At 38.7% G+C, this 19,982-nt stretch overlaps 1 protein-coding gene across 1 annotated transcript in view; it reads left to right on the forward strand.

Moving 5' to 3' along the window:
* Window positions 1-5,276: 5,276 nt before the first annotated feature.
* ELAVL4 (ELAV like neuron-specific RNA binding protein 4) overlaps window positions 5,277-19,982 on the forward strand; it is a 126,917-nt gene continuing 112,211 nt past the window's right edge. Inside the window, exon 1 of the mRNA XM_012722280.1 lies at window positions 5,277-5,335. Within this exon, the coding sequence (XP_012577734.1) occupies window positions 5,318-5,335 (18 nt within the window). The 5' untranslated portion in view covers window positions 5,277-5,317. The remainder of the gene's footprint in view (window positions 5,336-19,982) is intronic.

A 19,982-nucleotide genomic window follows, 5' to 3' on the forward strand; every position in this document is an offset into this window, starting at 1 on the left:
TTTTCCTTATATCATTCCTCTTAATTCACTGTATAACCCTTTAAGGTAGAATGAATTCACACTCATTTTACAAATAATGGAAATAGGTAACTTGTCCCAAATTCCCTGAGATGATTAGTTGTAGAGCTTAGATTTGAACTTAAGCCTGTCTGACTTCCAAGCTTGTACTCTTTCCAGACAAAAACATGGCTCTCACAAAGTCTGAGATCCAGAGAGAATGCAATGAAAAATAAGATCAGCCTTTCCTATCATAAGGACTCAATAAATATTTGCCAAATTTAGCTGAATTAAATCAAATTCCTAGAGGAGAATCTTAGAAACAAAATCTGGAAAAATGTGAATAAAACTAACATTAGCTTTGAAAGAATTACATTAACTAACTAATGAAACAAGTTCTGTGTGAACACATTTTCCTCATTCACTGGTGTCCACACACAACAAACACTTTCTAAAAGCATTTACTTCCTGGACCATTCTTTAAAAATTCAAGGAATACAAATGTCAACAAAATGAAATGATAATGGAGATACATTATTTATCATGCCATCATATTGGATATGCCCAGTGAATGGTAGCCATTGCCATTGGTCCGGTCCATGGCCAAAAGAACTGTGTCCTATTCCTGGCTCTATTTCTAACCAGTTGCATGAACTTCTGAGACTGATCTTTTCTGGACCAGACTTACTTTGCCAGGAAAATGAGAAGGATCATATCAGCACTCCCTACAGTCTTTTCCAACACTAAAACTTCCATGAATACTAAGTACTCTTTTTCTTTTCTTTTCCTGTGTATCATGATTAGCTGAGTTATTTTCTACTACTCAGCAATTAATTATCAAATCTATTAACTGCAAACTGCAACTGTTAAGGAGCAATGAAGAATAGTTAAAACTGTTACAGCAAAGGCTCTAATCAAATGTTTCTGAACATACGCTCATGGCTTACTGGAAAACAGTGCTTATTCATTGTTCCCACTAGGATTTCATGTGATGATATATCAAAGAAAGCACAAATTCTATTCAATTCATAATTAACATTGCCACGTAGCCTCATTCTGACAATGCAATGCACCTGTTGCTTCAAAGCTATGTAGAATAGGTCTTTTCAAAAAGGTACTTCTATGACGCTTTGATGTTCAGTCTTTCACTTTCTGCTTGTTCTTCAAGACTTGAGTTCTGGAATCATTTTCCCCAGAAATCTTCCAGAACCCTCAGTTCATCCGACCCTTTCCTAAGGCTTCTTTGGATGGCCTTATCCTGAACTGTCACAGAACTTGATGCTTCTATTTTGGTACTTGTTATGCTTTTTCACACGGTATTGTCACTGTCTGTCATTTCTTTCTCTACTGTTCTCTCAGACTGTGATCTTTCCTATAACAGAAGACAACTTTACTGCCAGTGGTAAGCAGGAGCCTTGAACTAGTAGGTGTACAATGAACACTTGCCAGATTAATGTTGCCCCTTTAAGGAGATTTTGATGGTGATGCTATAGTGCATTTTCTATCTTACATCAACTTCCCAGATTCCTCAAATATCTGTACCTGACACATGCCTACTCTTCTATGGATGTGTATTGTGGGAGCATTTTCTGAATGTGCCAAAGCCAGAAGAGAAAAAAGGAAAAGAGAAGCAATTTGCATTAAGTGGTTGCTTTACACACTTATGTCCTTTAGTATTAAAAATCAACCTCTTCATATCAACCTATGAGATAAGTACTAGTAACTCTATTGTACAGAAACTAAGGCTCAGAGAGATAAAGAACTTACCAAAAATCACATGGCTACTGAATGACAGAGGTGGGATTAATGAGACTCTAAGCTGGCACTGCCTCCCCAGGGAGAGGAGGGAGGTGGGTGGTAGGTTGGTGGAGAAAGAGGTGAAAGTGGAGGGGTAGGGTGGGATCTTGTACTCTGAAACCTCTTCTATGTTTTAAAGTTGATCTGTCCTTCAAGTTCATGCTTACTAATCCTGAACTTGAAACCTTCTCGTGGTTAAGCGACAAGTACTCCTCAACCATCACTTATATCTCCGTCCCTCCCCAGTCATTATTTGAGCCTTGGAGGTTGTACAGATGCTATTGTTAAGTTGCTCTCATTAAGGGTGAAATAGGGCGGGATAGGGGAGGACTGTGACAAATCAAATCCTCAGGTCCAACCAACCAGATAAACAAAGAAACACAGGTGCCCTTATAATTAAGGTGCACAATAAGCTTGTAATGCCTTTGTGTGAAGAGTCAAGACTTTAAAGAAAAAATAACATTGAATTTAATGCAGGAATTGCCTTTCAGGAGAAAAAAGTAAGTTTCTATGTTCTTACTTATTGCTTTGTTACATGAAGTTGACCATAGAGTCACATATAACATGTAATTGTAATATAACAGATTCTAGTTATGATTTGCATTGGGATGAATATAAATTACACTTGGAGAATTTAACATAATTCCAAATAGTTATTTTAGTAGTTAGTATTATGTTCATAAAATCAATATCTTAGTTCTACTATATTTAATATATATGAATATATATCCATTCCTTTTAGACTAAAAGGAATTTTCACTTCATGAGAAAGTTTTTTTCCCAGCAGTGTATTTATTTGCTCTTTTATATTTCATCAATAGGATTATTTTAACATGTTTGGTTATAAAATTGAATATGTATTATTTTTTATATCTGTATGGAGTTTTCTATTGTTTTCAACAGACCTTATAAATTCCTTTAAAATTACAGAATTCATGGCAGAACTGATTTTGAAAACACTAAGATGGAAAGAATTGGTATTTTTATGTATTTTTTTGGTGGCTTGACTTCTGTTTTAGTAATAAAAACACATGTAAATGCTGCATAGGTTTCTTTTGGATGGGGGCAGCTTCCTGTTGTAGTCATGCATTTACATAACCTTTATGTATTAAATAACCATATTTCAGATATGACTATAAGGAACATATACAAAATTGCTTTACTAATGTAAAAAGAGAACTTAAAATTTGTAATCACTCAAAAATCTTTAGTATACCAGGCAGGCACTATTCTTATTGCTGTATATGTGTTAACTCTTAATGCTCAGAATAAGCCCCATGAAGTCAGGCCTAATACTATCCCCAACTTTCAGATACTAAAACTGAGTCACAAAGATGTCACCTAACCAAGATCACAGAGCTAGCTAGTAAGGGGTGGAGCTGGCATTCAAACAAAGGCAGACTTACCAAACATTCTCTTACCAAACACAATAAATCACAAAATCAGACTCCCTGGAGAGTTGCTTATTTCAGTAATATAATGATTATAAAAGGCAGAACTTGCTATAATGAGTATGCTTAAATTATTAAAAATTTTGCAAGTATATATGTATATGCATATATACATACATACATGGTGTGGGTATATCCATACAGAAGTTATACGTGTGTGTGTGTGTGGAGAGAGAAAGCAGTACGTCAGGGTTAGTGCCCCTTTACACCTGTCACAACTACACTATGTTGTATTTATCCAGCTCTGTAAACGGGCAAATTATTTAACTCGCCTCATTCTAAACCTCAATTTCCTTAATACCTGATGTGGGAATAAGTTGAATACAGAGTGCTTAGCAGAGAGCCCAGCACAAAGTAAACTCTCAATAAATGTTAGCTATTATTATCATTACTCTTTTCAGACTTAGAAAAAACAGATATCTTATTTATAGTGACATATCTTGAAAAGGAAAGTAGGTCTGATTAACATCCTAACTACCATGGTAAAATGATGTTCTTTAAATGCTAAACTGCAATGAATTCTTGCCTGCTGACTCCTTGATAATAAACAGAAATAATGATACATTAAAACAAAACTTGTTTGAATTCCAAAATAAAAGTGTTTATTAGTGACTGACATTTTAATAATGCAGATAAGCAAAAGAGAAGAATAAAAAACACTCATTTTTCAACCTTCCAAAATAATCACTGTCATCCTTCTACAAGATGATTGTTTTCTTCCCTGCCTTTCTCACTTTGAAATATATTGTCACCCTCTTTCCATGTTGATATTCATCATCTGTTTCATTCTTAATGTCTGCAAAATATTACACTGTGTGGATGATGACTTCCCTTGATTGAACATTAAAAACTATTTCCAGTTTCTCCATATTTCACAGAATGCTACAGTAAAAGCTCATACAGCCAAGTCTTTGAATGCACTAATGACTTCCTCAAGATAAATTTATAAAAGTGAAACTGCCAAATCAAAGGATAGAGTTAGCAGAATTTTGAGTTGATATAATCCCAAGTGATCAGAAATAAAATCTTTTGTTTTACATGGTTCAAGAACACCAGGGCAACGGTTCTTTTAGTCACGAGGGATTGCTCAATTTTAAGGTTGCACTAAGTATGAAATCATTTACTACTTGCATTAAAGAAGATAACTAGTGAACTTCTTTATTATCCCAATACTACCATACTAAACTTACTTCACCCTAGTAATTGTCACTGGTACCTATATTTCTTGTACTTTGAATCAAGGTGGTAGAGGGTAGTCTCAGCAACCCAACTCTCTGTTTCTCAGCCCTGCGAATAAAAGTTTTATAAAGGTCAAAAAGACCCAAGAAATCCTTTTCCATGTTAAGAGCCATCACGTTACCCACTAGGTAATATGCAGTGTTTTAGGAAGCCACAGAGTAACTGAAGGATACTCCCAAATCATTAAGGCCAAAATGGTTTTTTACGTGAAATCATGGTGCACATTGGTTTGGTCATTTAGTTCAGAGTTTAGTGATATCAGCCATTGTCTCTATTTCTCACTTTACTTTGGACAGACCTCGGACATCAATTGACTGGCCAAGCAGGGTTTGAAGGATTTCTACATTCCCTGCCCAAGACAGGGAATGCTCTTTCTCCCAAAGGGTAAGATTTATGTTGAGGTTTCCAAATTGATTACATTTGCAAACCTCCAAGTCTATTAACAGTGTTTTGATAATAACAATGGTTCAAAGGGTGTTGGTAAGTCTTGAACTGCAAAGAAGCATCAGCCTTAAAATGTTAGCGCAGATAGCAGTCTTAGAGGAAAGGGAATGGATTTATTCATGCAAGTCTGAGCAAAGACTAATGCTAAGCCCAGTGCTAGGCACTAGGAACCTCGGTGGAAGGGGTTGGTCCTCTGCCACCCGCGCGAGGCGCCCCCTGGAGGTGGCAATGGGAATGGCGGCGCGACAGCGGCGGGGGTGGTAAAGCCTTGGCGCTGCGCGGGGCGCGCGGGCGGGCGAGTGAGCGAGCGAGCGCGGTGCGACTTCGCGGACGTCCTCCGCGCCCCGCCCTACCTCCGCCGCCTCAGGCCCGAACAGGCCGCCGAGAAGATGCGCCTCAAGAACCAGGTAGCCGCTCCTCGGGCCGCCTCGCGCCCTCAACGCCCCGCCCACCCGCTGTCTTGGGTACCGGCGGCCACACGGCCACGTGGTCGTGACTGGGCTGCTCCCAGCGCCCAGTCGGCCACCCCGATTCCCAGGGAGGGGGAGGGGACCTGCAAGAGATGGGGAGCCATTCTCTCGCGCAGAGATTTCTGCAATTCCCTCCGTTGCCCAATTGGCGACCCAGGCGGTGCGGGGCTCTCTCGGTCACCCCTCCGCCGGCTTTGCGAGATTTCCCTGGCCCGGGGGAGACAACTGAAACTTGGGTCGGCGCTCTCCTTCTACCCCGCAACCAGAACCCCGCAGCGTGGAGAAGCCACCGCCCCGTGCCACTCCCCTCTGCGCCTTTCAAAGCCTCCACCGGGTGGCTTTGCTGGAGTAGCTGGTGGCGCCAAAAAGTCCCGGCAGCTTGGAGCAAGCAGGGTCCCCGGGTGCCGGGCGAGAGAGCTCGGAGCCTCAGGAGGGCCCCACTGGGTGTGTGATTTATGCTAATTGATGAGGAGCAGCATCCTTCTTTGCCTTTCCCGCACTGGAGCCCTCCACTGGACCTGGACTTAATGATAGTTTAGATGCGATTGCTCCAGGGCGCCTGGAGGGCAGGAAAGCTGATGTAGCCCAGAAGGAAAAGGAAGCTCAAGTGTCGGTTGGGTCTATTCGTGTGGTGTAAATTGATGTCGCTCTTAGACTGGGAATTGTCAAACATTGTCCTGAATGCTTGAACCTGCCTGAAAACGTTTCGAGAAGGGAGAGAACCTCCCCGCCCCTCCCTTCCCCTCCCCCAGCATATGTTAAGGGATTTAGGGAGACCACAGGGAAAAGGAGGGGAGGGACTCTTAGAAAACAACTCCGGATTTGGGGGGCGGGGAATGAGTCATGTTGACTCCCAAGGTGTTAGCCTGTATGTACCACTCGAGGGGGGGTAATTCTCATAAAATCTCCACTCTGAGGACTCAGATACCCGCCTTCGCAACACAGTTTGGCTGAAGCTTTCTGGCTTCCTGAGAGCCTACCCGTGTCCCGGGTCTATTTTAGTAGAACTCCTTAAGAGGCTGTACGACATTACCCTCCTGCATTCGTGTGCCTGGTTTTTCATCGTTTATAATACTTGCAAATTGACACTAAATAAGCTTTAACCTCAGTCATTTCAGAATAAGTTTGATGTTTTAAGTGAGATGTGAATGAAGCTCCATTCATGAGAGAAGTAGTCTGTGTGAAGTGTTTTGTAAATGTGAGTGGGTTGAGTTTAAAACACTGAATAAAATTAGTGTAATGAGGAATAATAGGGTTCAAGCCAGATGTTTGCCTTCTCAATTCCCTAATAAAGTGACAGTGCAAGGCTGCACAGTGCCTGGGCTAGAGGCGCTTAGTTGCAGTGGACTGAGCAGGTGGGTGGTTAGAGTACTTCTATTCATTTTTTAAAAGTGCTAACCATTCGTTGGGGCTGATATGGGTGTGACCCACCCCCAACAAGGATTTTCCCCCTCTCCTCACTACCTTAGTAGGTTTTGCATGGTGATATTCAGTTGAGAAACTTGTGAGTCTTTAGCTGTCATTAGTATTAGCCTCTGAAACCTTTGGTACTTGGATGTGATTGTAGTAGAAGTGAGGTTGTAAATTAGAGCTGGTGGCCTCACTAATTGCACTTCTTTGTGTGTTTTGAATTAACAGAACTCCTTAGCATTTGTGCAGAGGCAATATATATTTAGCATGAGGGACTCTAATTCAGATATTCTTGATTCAGGTCTGTTCCCATCACTACATGTAAGATGTTTTGTAATTCACTTCTTGTTCTTCTTTCCCTCCTCATTTTTTATTCCCAATAGCCCAGTGGGGTAATACCAGCTTTTGACATGGGAGTTAATGGAATACCATATATGTACAATGTCTGATATGTGAGCCCTCCATAAATATTTGTATTGCTAGCCATCTATAAATCGTAGCTGTTAGCATTGTTGCTACTGTTTCTCCTTAAAAATACCTACTATAGGTAGAGAGATTCACTGCAAAGGAGCACAAAGAAACTCTCCCGTGTGATTGAAATATATCTTGATTGTGGTGTTAATGACAGGAGTATCATTTGTTACAATTCATCAGACTGAGCCCTTAAGATCAGTATATTTGTTTGTGTATTATATTATATCTCAATAAAATTAATGTAAAAAATTAACTTGCATGTGTTTCATATATACCTTTTGGCAGATGGGAGTTGACATTCCAGTCCCATTCTGCATAATATACTACTTCACTTCCAGAAGTCCCACTGCAAATGAGCATATCTTCTTAAATCCATTTTGGTTCATGGAAAAATAGAGCGAGAAGGAGCTCTAATTTTCAGGGTGTTGTCAGGAGAGAGTCCATGGAGAAGAAGGATTGTTTGATTTGTGCTGAGGTTGTATTTAATTTGGATCTTGCATATGGTATTCATTTTCACTGGTATCTTTTTAAAAAACAGATTAAAATGCTTTATTTGATGCAGCAGTGTTCATTTGCATAATGTCTATCCAGTAAGCACAATTCCTGAAAGGTGATTTTGCATAGTGATTTTGCATCCCTTCTCTTGCTTACAGTAAATTCTTTGCATTGTTGGTAGTTAAGTGAGATACCTAGAGCTCTTTAGCACAGTAAATGCTAATACACACTAGCTGTTATAATTAGAATTGATACAATTGATATGTTCATATTCATCTTCTGTTGGAGGTCATAAACTGCACCATAGAATTTGCAATACCAATTGATGCACTATAAACATGCTATAAAAGTTTTTGAAGTGTAGATAAACTAATACTTGTTAATAAAATATCGAGAAGGTAATCTCACTTATCCAAACACAGCGGTCATAAACTTTCCAATTTCAGTCTTAGGAACATAGACCGAAGCTACTATGGAAGCAGAAACATTTCTGAGACACAAAAGTATGTACCACAAAGAGTATATTAACTTGGTTAGTCACAGACGAACTGCTTCCCTCAAGCCTTTTGTTTCTTTCTTCAGACTGTTCTAACATGTTTAGTTTCTTTCCTCCTCAGCCAGCAGCAGATTGCTTTTGCTATATGGGAGGTAAACCAGAAGTTTCAGTAAATGTTAGCTGGAAGTGAGGAACAAACAAGTTACAAAAATAAGGATTGGCAAATCAGTCTTAACCTTAGGTCAATGCAATAACTGAATTAGAATACCATTAAACAATTGCTGGAAATTTGTTGAAAATTTCAGTTTCTTCTTTATAGTATGTTGTTCTCTGTTTTAAAAGAACAATAGCATACATGCTATTTTAGGAAGATTTCACCTGATATTAGAATATAAACTTGATTTGTTAAAAGACAAGTTTCAGTTATCTGGAAATTGTACTTAATATGGGATGATTTATTCCTTCATGATACTGGCATTTATTCCTGCATGATACTGTATCCACTGACATACATACTTGTGATTTATGACTGGGGGCTGAATTTTAAAAATTGCATTCTTTTGCTAATACAACATAATGAAACGAATCATATATTAGTTTGTAGGGTTGCCATGCCACAGCAAATGCTTTAGAGTGAGTGGATTAGGCAAAAGAAATTTATTTCCTTCACAGTTCTTTACAGTTCTGGAGGCAAGAAGTCCAAGATCAAGGCGGAGTGTTTTGCTGAGACCTCTCTCCTTAGCTAGTACATGGCCATCCTCTCTGTCTGTCTTCATATGTCTATGTTCTAATTTCTCCTCTTAGAGGATACAAGTAAAATTGTGTCAGGGCCCACTCATATGAGTACATTTTCCCTAATCACTATAGCTTTTAAAGGCTTTGTCTCCAAATATAGTCATATTCTAAGGTATTGAGAATTAGGACTTAAATATGGATTTTGTGGGAACACAATTCAGCCTATAATGCAAATACATAGTAAAAAAAAAAAAAAAAGCTGTATCGGTCCTTTCCAAATAGTTCAGCACATAGCATATGAAACCAGTCATATTTTAATTCTTGCTTTACAGTAGTTAGATTTGAACTAAGTATTATAGTTTGTCATTACAATAAGAAACCCTAACACATCCAACAGGTACATGTACACACACACACTCACACACCTTTTATGTGTGAAGCTCTTTACAGTTGATGAAGAGTTAGGATCATTGTCCAAGCTAAATTTAGTGACTGAGTCCACTAAAAATCATTTCCTTCATTGATTGAAAAAGATGGCTCTACAGTGGCTTCATAATCTTTTCAGCTCTATAGCACTTAAAGACTGCTGTAGGAAGAGGGTTTGACTTTCTGGAAAGATAACCATTTAATCTTTTGATGCCTTTATACCTAATTCTGTCATTTGGGCTTTTGTTTGACTTCCTGGTAGGTCTGCAACAAAATAACTATATGACTCCCTCAGTACATATTTCCTGCATATTCAAGACATGAATTTATGGACACAAATTTGCTGCACAAGCAACCTTTCCTCAAATAAGAGCCTGCAGATAATTTACTCAGAGGAACCTAAACTTCCCACTTAATAGTTTAATCCTTTTACCAGCTTCAAGGAGATATCAGCTTCACGTGTGGATGATTCAGGATGTAATATTTTGTCTTAAAAAATAGGAAAACGCATCTATAAACCTATGTTTTGCAAAAATGGCTCCCAAATGCATTGTGTGTATTTCTACCAGTTTGTGCAAATTTCACAGCTTCTAAATAACTGGGAGTGTGGCTAGTGTTGATATTGTAGCTGCCATGAGTTCCAAATTGTTAAGGAATTTTACATTTTACTAGTTTAGTGACAAAGTTATCCACAGTATGTTCATTATACTTATTATCTTTAGTACCAGCTTAATGCTTGATCTTATATTTCCTTTAATAGAAATGTTGTGGCTTTTACATTTAATTATAATAGGGATTAATCATCACCTACAAGCAAAAATTTGGGAACAAATTATAGTTGAGTCTATTAAATTTAAAACATAATGCCAACATAACTTTCTTTTTTGACTTTTAAAATTTACATTAGTGAAAAATTGCTAATGTCTCTGAGCTTCTGAAACCATTTCACATTATTGATTGGATTTTTTATCAACTCATTCATTCATTCAATGATATTTGTTGAGTGCCCAAATAGGCCAGACCTGGGTATAGATGTTCAGGATATATCAGTGAAAAAAATTCAGCAGGAATACAAGAGGAGGAGACCTCAAAACTATCCATAATAAATAAGTACATTGCATAGTAGAAGGTTATACATGTTACAAGGAAAAATCTACAATAGGATAATGGGGACTAAGATGTGAGCTGTAAATGGCAATCTTGAATAGTGCAGGACACATGAAGAAGGTGACATTGAACATACTAGATGGAGAATTAGCAGAGAAAACAGCCAGAGCAAAAACCCTAAGGCAGGTGTAGACCTAGAGAGGTTTAAGAAAAAGCAAGGAGGTTAGTGTGGCTAGAGAGGAGTAAACAAGAAGAGAAAAAAAAAGATTACAAATAGAATTATAAAGTTTGTGTGGTGCACAAATATTATCATAGTTAATCATCCAAGATGGATAGATAGATGCTTTGCTTATATACTAAGGACATTTGTAAGTACTCTGCAAATACTTATTGAATGTTTCTTTGACAAAGTAATTATTACATGTAATAACTGATCTTGAACTACAAAAAAAAAAAATGGGCTAGGCTTCTAATGTTGCCTTTTTGAGTTCCTGAACCCAATTGCCATGTGGGTAAGTGTGAAGTCTTCCCCACACTCACAGCAATTCTCATGTCCCAGCAGGTCTCTGCGAATTCAGCTCAATTTTGACACTGTCTACTAAAGATAGTATCAGATTCCATTGGTTTCTTGGTCTCCCATAACTGCCCTCCACTTCAGATCATCTGTGCCTTTCCCAAACACACTATTCTCCCCAAATCGCCACAAGTTCACCAATCCTGAAGCCCTCCCCACTTCTGGGTTTTTATGAAGGCTTCATTACATAGGTATATTGATTATATCACTGACCATTAGCAGTGGAATTCAATCCGCAACACCTCATCCTCTTCAGGATATCTGAGAATGGAACTGGAAAATTCAACCCTCTAAACACACAGTTTTTCCTGGTAACCAGCATCCATCCTTATATATTTCCAGAAGTCATCATCACAGAACAAAGACTCCTTTATAATTCGCAGCATTTAGGAAATTGCAATACTGTTGGAGGTGTGAGGGAGCTGTCTTTCCTATGACTGCAGCTCTGTCTCTAGGTTCTCTCAAGGTCTAAGGAGTGGACCACTCACCACTATTGCAAATCGAAATAGGCTTCATCATTCCTTGATAACTTCTTCAAACCTACTCAGTTTTACTTTCTGTTGTGTTGCCTTCTATTTCTGAGCCACAGCTAAAAGATGACAACCTGGAAGTGTTGGGTGACTTCCTCTATGACAGAACTCCGGTAAATAATGGAGTAGGAATTAAAGTCTGATTTTTTTGACTAAGAGACATAATCAATTTTTAATAGAGCATGGAGGACCATATCCCAGTGGGTGGATATTGCTGAAAAATCTTTCTGCTTTGGTCTTCAATTAAAAGTATAACGTATGGGATATTATTTATTAATGTTCGTTAAAATAAGGACTTTGTAAAAAGTAGTTCTCTCTACAAAGAAATAATGTTCCCTTCTCCCTCTGCACCCCCACCCCCACCCCACACACAAAATCAAGGTCTATCTCATAAGAGAAATAAGGCAACAAAATTAGGAAGCATTTAGACTGTTTGCTTTCAGTTGATGATAAAAAATAGGGATGGTGTAAAGGTGATAATCCCCTTTCATTTTTCTACTAGTTTGTCATAAAATTCTATTTATTTTTTTTAAAGATTTATTTATTTGTTCATACAGAACTGGGGTACAGGCCAGAGGCTCAGGGGCGGCAAGAGGCTTCACCTGAGACAGAGTGGGAGCAGAACAGACAGATCTATGAAGTACACTGCTGAGGGGAGCAGCGGGCGGGTCAGGAGAGGCCTGCCGCACAATGTGGTCACCTCCGGGGCAGGCGGGAATCGAACTCATGCGGAAGTGGCTTTAGCTTCTCAGTGCTGTGCTTTAAACCGTTGCGCCACCAGGGAGGGCCCCTACTTATTTTTTTAATGCACACCTTTCTTTAAAGGTTTTATCTATCTATGCTTAAAGAACTGGGGTATAGGCCAGCAGTGTAGTGGGTGAAAGGATTCAAGAGAGACAGAGTGGGGAGCAGAACAGGCAGATCTACTGAAATACATTGCTGAGGAGAGCAGCAGACTGGCCAGGAGAGGTCTGCCACACCATGTGGGCCAGCAACCTGGCAGCAGATAGAACTCGGCTGCAGTGGCCTCGGAGAGCTTCATAAAGAGGTGTTTTAACTGGTTGCACCACCAGGGAGAGCCCAAAATTCTCTTTACTTTTTACCCTATTTTCCAGTCCCTTTGCTTCTAATTGATCGTTAATGCCAAACATTGTCTCTAACATGTAGGTCTGATCCTGTCATTTTCTTGCCTCCTGTTACCCCTAGGATAAAACCTAAGCTTATTTGTCATTCTCTATCTGTCCTTACCCTTCTAACTATCCTCACAGCCCTCCATTTTTTCTTATTCAGATCCTATACTTGCACCAATATTAAATGGTTTCCAGTTGATCAAACCTGCTTCACCTTTGCTATTTCCTTTCCTCGAATCCTGTCACCTGTTAAGAGAGTCTATTACCCACTAGAGTTCTGCTGGGAAACATCACTTGAAAACCTTGGGATCCTGCAGGCAGAGCTGCCAGACTTCAGGAAAGAAGCCCAACTCCTGAAGAATAGAACTGGGTCTTATTTATGTCTGCATTTCTTGTAATCTGGGGGCATGGTGTAGGGCATGATACTTCATGGATGATATTTACTGACTCACTGAAAGGGTTTTTCAATTAAAACTCTGCATGAAAAGTTTTGAAGTTCATTTTATTTGTTTGAATTAAAATACCAAAAAGGAGGCCCTCCCTCGTGTGCAGCAGGTTAAAGCACAGCACTAAGAAGCCACTTCAGCATGAGTTTGAACCCCACCTGCCCCGGAGGAGATCCACATTGGAGGCCTGAGTAGGACTGTGAGGAGATTTGGCCTCTTGGCCAATGAACTGCATTAGCTTCCTCTCCCTTCAAGAGGGGAGTTTCTTTTTATCTCCTCTGAAGATTGGTTGGCCAACTTTTCCCTACTTTTTGTGATATTAAAAGTGTCTTAGTTCACACAGTGTGAGATTTTGAACAAAGGGTCATCTGGGAAGTGGCACTTTTGAGCGTCTTCTCAGGTCACTGAAACTAGTGTTCATGATAGTCCTGGTATGTGATTGTAACAATGGAAGTCAGAACCAAAGTTTATAATACAAGTAAGATTTTTGTCCTAAAAACACTTTCTGTCCACTCAGACTATCACATCTTGAGGGGAAAATGTCAAAACTGTAATATACTAGACCTGGGGTCATATTACTATGTTGTTTGGGGACAAATGGCAGGAAAGAGCTCAAGAAGTAATATAGTAATTGTGGGATTGTATGTTGAGATAGTATTTCTCTCCCCTTCAAGAATGAGATATATTCTTTTTTAGGTGAAAATTATGCAGGGTCAGTGTATTTTCGTAACAAAATAACTCCATGAGACAAGTGATGCCAAAACATTTTTACCCAATAAAAGTAAGCTTGCATTTTTTTTTCTTACTTTTGAAATGGGACAAATAGAATCTACCAGAGGGATGTGATCAGAGTAATCTAAAATTTAGTCATCTGTCCTCTACTTACAAAATGGTGCCATATGGAGTCACAGTGGACCATTGTCTTCTTTTCTAGATCAATTCTGTTCTGTGATAGCTATTCTCTCGTTCATAAGCCAGAGGACAGACATTTTCTAAGCCAAATTGGAATAATCAGTACTGTGGAGGCTTTTATAATAACCTTGAAAAATAGGACACACATGGGATGAAGTGACATTTAACTGGAGAAGACAGGAGAGGATATAGAGTTAAAAAAAGAAAAGCAAAAAATTAAGGCGGGAAATGTTTGTAAGTAGCATCATGTTACCTTATGTTTGTAAAGCATCCTTTCACTATTATCTTACAACTTCTGCATAGAAGGGTGATATAAAAGGTGCATGAAAATTAAAAATGGAGCTCTGAATTAATTGTAAGAATTCTAAGATAATTCTTTTATCAAAAGTGTTCTTGTTCCCACATCCATTATCCTGGTTAATGCCGCCATCATTTAGGCAGAACCTTGAAGAATTATCCTATATCTATCCTTCTCCCTTACTGTCTACATTCCATTACAGTTTCTGGATCCAGATAGTCAGACTAATTTCCTTAATTACCCAACATTTATTGAATGCCTAGAGATGCCTTGTTCCACCACAGAGACTGCATAGTCAGAAATTACTGCCCTTGTGGAATTCACATTTTCTTAACCACCATATTTCTCTGATTTTAAGATAAGATTTCTGAAAAACCATTTAACAATCAACATTTAAAGAAATTAAACTAAAAATGAGTTGGGATTTGGTTATTGTTGCCTATAAGAGCAAACTTAAAGAAGCTCTTTCAGCAACTATCTGTTCAAATGTCACCTCAGATGTATTATTTGCATTTTGAAGCCTCATACACAATTGGATTTTAATTTAATTTTGGATCCCTTGTTGTTACTTAAAATGTTTTCGAAATAGCCAAAGATCCCATAAAAAGATGTTCAACATCATTGGTCATTAGGGGGATGCAAATCAAAAGCCACAGGGAAATAACTATTTCATATCCACTAGCATGGTTATAATAGCATTTAAAAGAAAATAGAAAGGGGTAGTCAGGATATAAAGAAGTTGCAATTCTTATAGCTTGTTGTGGCTATGTAAAATAGTACAAGCCGGCCCTCCTTGGTGGCGCAGCGGGCTAAAGCACTGCACTAAGAAGCTAAAGCCACTTCCGCATGAGTTCCATCCCCACCTGCCAGGGAGGTGATCCACATGGCGTGGCAGACCTCTCCTGACCTGCCCGCAGCTCCCCTCAGCAGTGTACTTCGACGATCTGCCTGTTCTGCTCCCCACTCTGTCTCTGCTCCCCACTCTGTCTCTGGTGAAGCCTCTCACCACCCCTACACCTCTGGCCTATACCCCAGTTCTTTATGCACAAATAAATAAATTGAAAAAAAATGGTACAAGCCACTGTGGAAAAGTTTGTCAGTTCATCAAAAAGTTAATTGCAGAATTTCTCTATTAGCCCACAATTCCACTCTAAAGTATATACCCAAATGAATTGGAAACAGGTATTGGAGTACATGTTTACACATGCACGTGTTCACATTAGCGCTATTCACAATAGCCAAAAGATGGAACTTATCCTAGTATTAGCTATACATAAATGGATAAACACATAGTGGTGTACACAGAATAAACACATTGTGGTGTACACAGCTAAGAAGAAGAGTGAAGCTGTGACACATACTGTAATATAGATGAATCTCTAGACTATACCAAGTGAAAGAAGTCAATCCCAGAAGGTGATGTGTTATAATCCCATTTATATGAAATATCCAGAACAGGATCATAAGAGAGATTGTTAATTGCCAGGTTCTAGAATAGAAAGGTAATGGGGAGAAACTGCTCGGTGATTAAGGACTTTTACTCGAGTATGACTGAAATATTTTAGAACTAGATAAAGGTAGTAGTTACATAGCATTGTAAATGCACTAACTTTCACTGAATTATTCACTTTAACATGGTTAATTTTATGTTATGTAACTATTACTTAAGTGAATTATTTTTAAAAATTATCATGTTTTGCAAAATTGAAATAAAAATCCTTATGTGCCCTGGTTTTCCTGTCATGCACCACTCAGTGCAATTAGAAACAGAATAAATTGTCAAATCTCTTTATATAGATCCTACAATATCATAATTCTGATAGATTGGTATGACCTTTTCACGTGTCATCAAAGACTGTCATTTAGGCACTTGACATCTATATGTTAAAAGCTTGACTTCCAATAGCAGCTGTATGACTTTTCATGATCCATAATCAAGGATAAGAGAACTGGTCCACATTCCTTTTTCCCCTTAGCAGCTCAGAATGCATCAACATTCCCTGATCATGGACCAGAAGTGGCACCGCCTTTTGCAGTTAAGTCACAGAGCAAGCACTGGTGACAGAGCTGTAATTTCCTTGGGTGGGAAAAGACTTTGTGAAACAGTTTCCTGCTCTCACCATGGGGTCCAGGGTCTGTGTGCATTGTAGCTGAGCATATGATAGACTAGGTCCTTTTCTAACCACTGCACTGACTCCACAGGATCCTATTTGTATTCCAGGATCCTCTGAATATTCAGTGCCACTGTGAGCTCATGTCCGTAACTCTCACAGGCCCAGACCCCACCCTCCTCATGCTTGCCCCATCATCTCTCGGAGTCTGACTGGACAAAACTGTCAACTTGCTTCCTATAGGAAGTTTGCCTGAGTGCCTCTTAGCACTCAAGTGTGATTCTGTCCTCACTGGAAGTAATTTTTCTTCTTTTTCTCTTGTTGGAGAGAAAATAAATGCATATTTACTATCCAACAGAATATCTGCCTTTATTAAACACAATCAAAACTTTGAATAATCAAATCCAGAAGAAACCTCAATATCCTTTGAGACCTTTTGAGATTATAGTATCAGTCCTAAAGTACCAGAGATTATGAGAAAGAGGCCTGTAGCTGTCAGTGACCAGAGTGATGAAGAATATCTTTGCATACTAGTGTCTATTTGTCAAAAAATAACACACAAATTTAGCTTTAAAAGTTTGATCATAGTTGGGATTGAATAGTGGCTATTTTCTTTCTGATTATTTCCATCTGAGTGTCTTTAGATAGGATATATGCTCTCCAAGCGTGGACACCACAGTCCCTTCCCTTACAGTCTTTTATCTTAGTTTAACATTTGTGTTTCCAGCCTAATCCCTGTAGTCTCTTGCTTTTGTTACCCCTAATATAAACTCAAGTTTTAGATAATTATATAGAGAGTATACAGATATAATTAACAGATAATTTACAGCAAAACCAAATACTTTCATAGTACAAACTAAGTTCTGGGCACTGGTTTTAGTATTATTTGTATTAACTACTAATGGAAACTTCACAACCTGGAGGTTCATATCTCCCTTCCAGAGAGAACTCACATTTTCTGCAAGGAATGCAGTAAGATGACAACTTCCAGCCCCTACCTTTGGGCCATGTGCTTCCTGAACAGCCCAGCTGAAGATTGAGCACTGTGTGGATACCAGGGCCCTGACAATTCAGCCAAGTGCAGGAACTCCTGAAATGGGGAATCTTTGTTCCAGAGCTCCCCTTTAAGTTGGTTAACCCTTTATCTTATCTGTATCATGGTCTGAGAATCTCCTCTCAAATCTACTCCCATGTTCCAAATGACATGCTGTCAGTTCTGCCCCTTGTCTCTGGGAATCCTCGAAGATCTTTGTTTTGCAAATGACATGGCACATTATTGGCATGTGATTGGCAGTTGAGTAAGCCCATGATAAATGGTGAATATTATTATCATTAGTGTTAATGAATCATATGTGCTGTTACTTGTACTTCAGCCTTTCTTCTCTGATGCTTCCTCTTCCCATATTTCCTGACGATGACCTGCTGTTCTTGTTGCTCTAAAGCTGTCTACGGTGCCGCTTCCGCTATTGGAAATAACTTGGATAAGACATGCTAGTTTTTGAGCTTCCTGTGTGGCTGTTGTCTCTAAATTTCCATTCCTTTATTGGCATCTACATTGATTCTCTCTTTTGAATTAATCATTGCTCTGGTATTGGACTTACTTGTTATATTTGGGCCATATTGTTTGATAACTATACAACATTGTGCAAGTTAACGTGAACTTTGCATGCCTCAGTGTTATAATCTGAAACATGGGGGTAATATTTATTGCATAAGGTTATGAGGAACAAATGAAATAATCCCTAAAAAATATTCATTGGTAGTGTCAGGCACATGAGAAAGCTCATACACTGGTTTGGTTTTTTGTTACTTGTCTCAGTTATGTATTACTGTACACCTAATCACTCTAAAACTCAGTAGCTTTAAAACAGTAAGTTTTTGTTATTGCTCATGAGGCTACAAGTCAGATGGGCAGTTTGTTTGCTCTCTTTGGCTCAGTGATGAATTGATGGTTAGCTCTAGGGCAGACAGGCAGTGCTGCTGATCTTGGTGGGCTCTCACACATATGGGGTCAGTCAGCAGGCTGTTTTATATGTGCCCTTGACTGGACTCACTGCGCTGTGCACTTTGTAGCTTTTCTTCATCTAGGAGGAGAGTCAGCGTTTCTTGATATGACAAGGATTGTGAGAGGAAGGAATTAAAGGAAAAGGAAAGGAAAATGGAGAGAAAAAGGATAAGCTAGTACTGACCTAACAAGATTTGCACTTTACCCTGTTGGCCCAAGCATATTACCAGAGGTGAATATTGAGGCTAGTTTTATAGTTGCTCTACCATACTACCCTTTCACTCCTTCCAGAAATAATAAAAACAAATATTTAGACCATGCTTTGCAATTTGCACAGACCTTTTGCCTGTAACCTGTAGCCTTAAACTGAGACTATAAGTCAAGTATTTTTAAACCGTTACTATGTGCTAGATTCTGCCTTAGCACACACTTCTACTGAAACGTGACACTCCCTTACGATGGGCAGTAAGGTTTCTTCTCAGCCTACTGCTTTCCTTTCTTTTCAAAGGTTATTTTATTTACTTTTGTGGCTTCACAGTTCACCTTTATTGAGGGACACAGATACTTCAGACTAAATCTCCCAGAGCTTTGCTTGATATCTACATGCTTATTAGCCAACTTTTCATTGTCACATGACCATCTCAAAATCAACATGTATAACTAGATGTGTTATTTTGAAATATGAGTTTGATAACTCCAAGATTAAAAATGCTTTTAAATACAAAATACATATCATAATTAGTTGGCCACCTATGACCTTACATATGACCTTTAACCCCTTAAAGTTTTACTGGTTCTGTAAATAACCTTCTTAGGAAATGCTATCTAGATAAAGGTACTTCTTTTTTGGCCTTACTCTGAGGTTGATAGGTGGGGTCCTTGATGTAGATGAGGTAGTCACGGTGCTTAGGAAGTTTCAGTTTTTATTTAGGGTTTTAGTGGTGCTACTAAATATAGCATGTCCCATTTTTCCTTTTCCCTCAAACTGTCTCATTGATGTAACATGAAACCAAATAGAACAGTGCTGAACAGCTTGAAAGAGTGAATATCATGTGTTGAAAAGGAATATCACAGTATCACCTGATAAAAATAGCTGTACCCACAGCAAGCAGAGATTGGTGCACTCTTGAAGAGTGCATGTTTTTAGAGGTTTTTATCCAGTTTTTTACCATCAAGAAATTGATAGGTATTTGCAAATGTGTTACCAAGTACGAGGTTTTTGGACAGGGAAAACTAATCTTTAAATTTGGTGGTCAAGTAATAGATCTTAAAAAGAAAAACAGAAATATGGCTTAAAAGGGCTCTTTAGACTTTTCCATGTTGCCAATCACATTTGTCCATATTTCTGAGGATTGAGGTAGAGTTTTTAAAAAGTCAAAATTAAGAAGCCTCAAGAGGAAAAGGACCATATTATTTATTCAAAAACTTTAACAAA

This window comes from Condylura cristata, unplaced genomic scaffold (genome assembly GCF_000260355.1).
Source record: "Condylura cristata isolate star-nosed mole 26May11 unplaced genomic scaffold, ConCri1.0 scaffold00008, whole genome shotgun sequence".
NCBI lineage: Eukaryota > Metazoa > Chordata > Mammalia > Eulipotyphla > Talpidae > Condylura > Condylura cristata.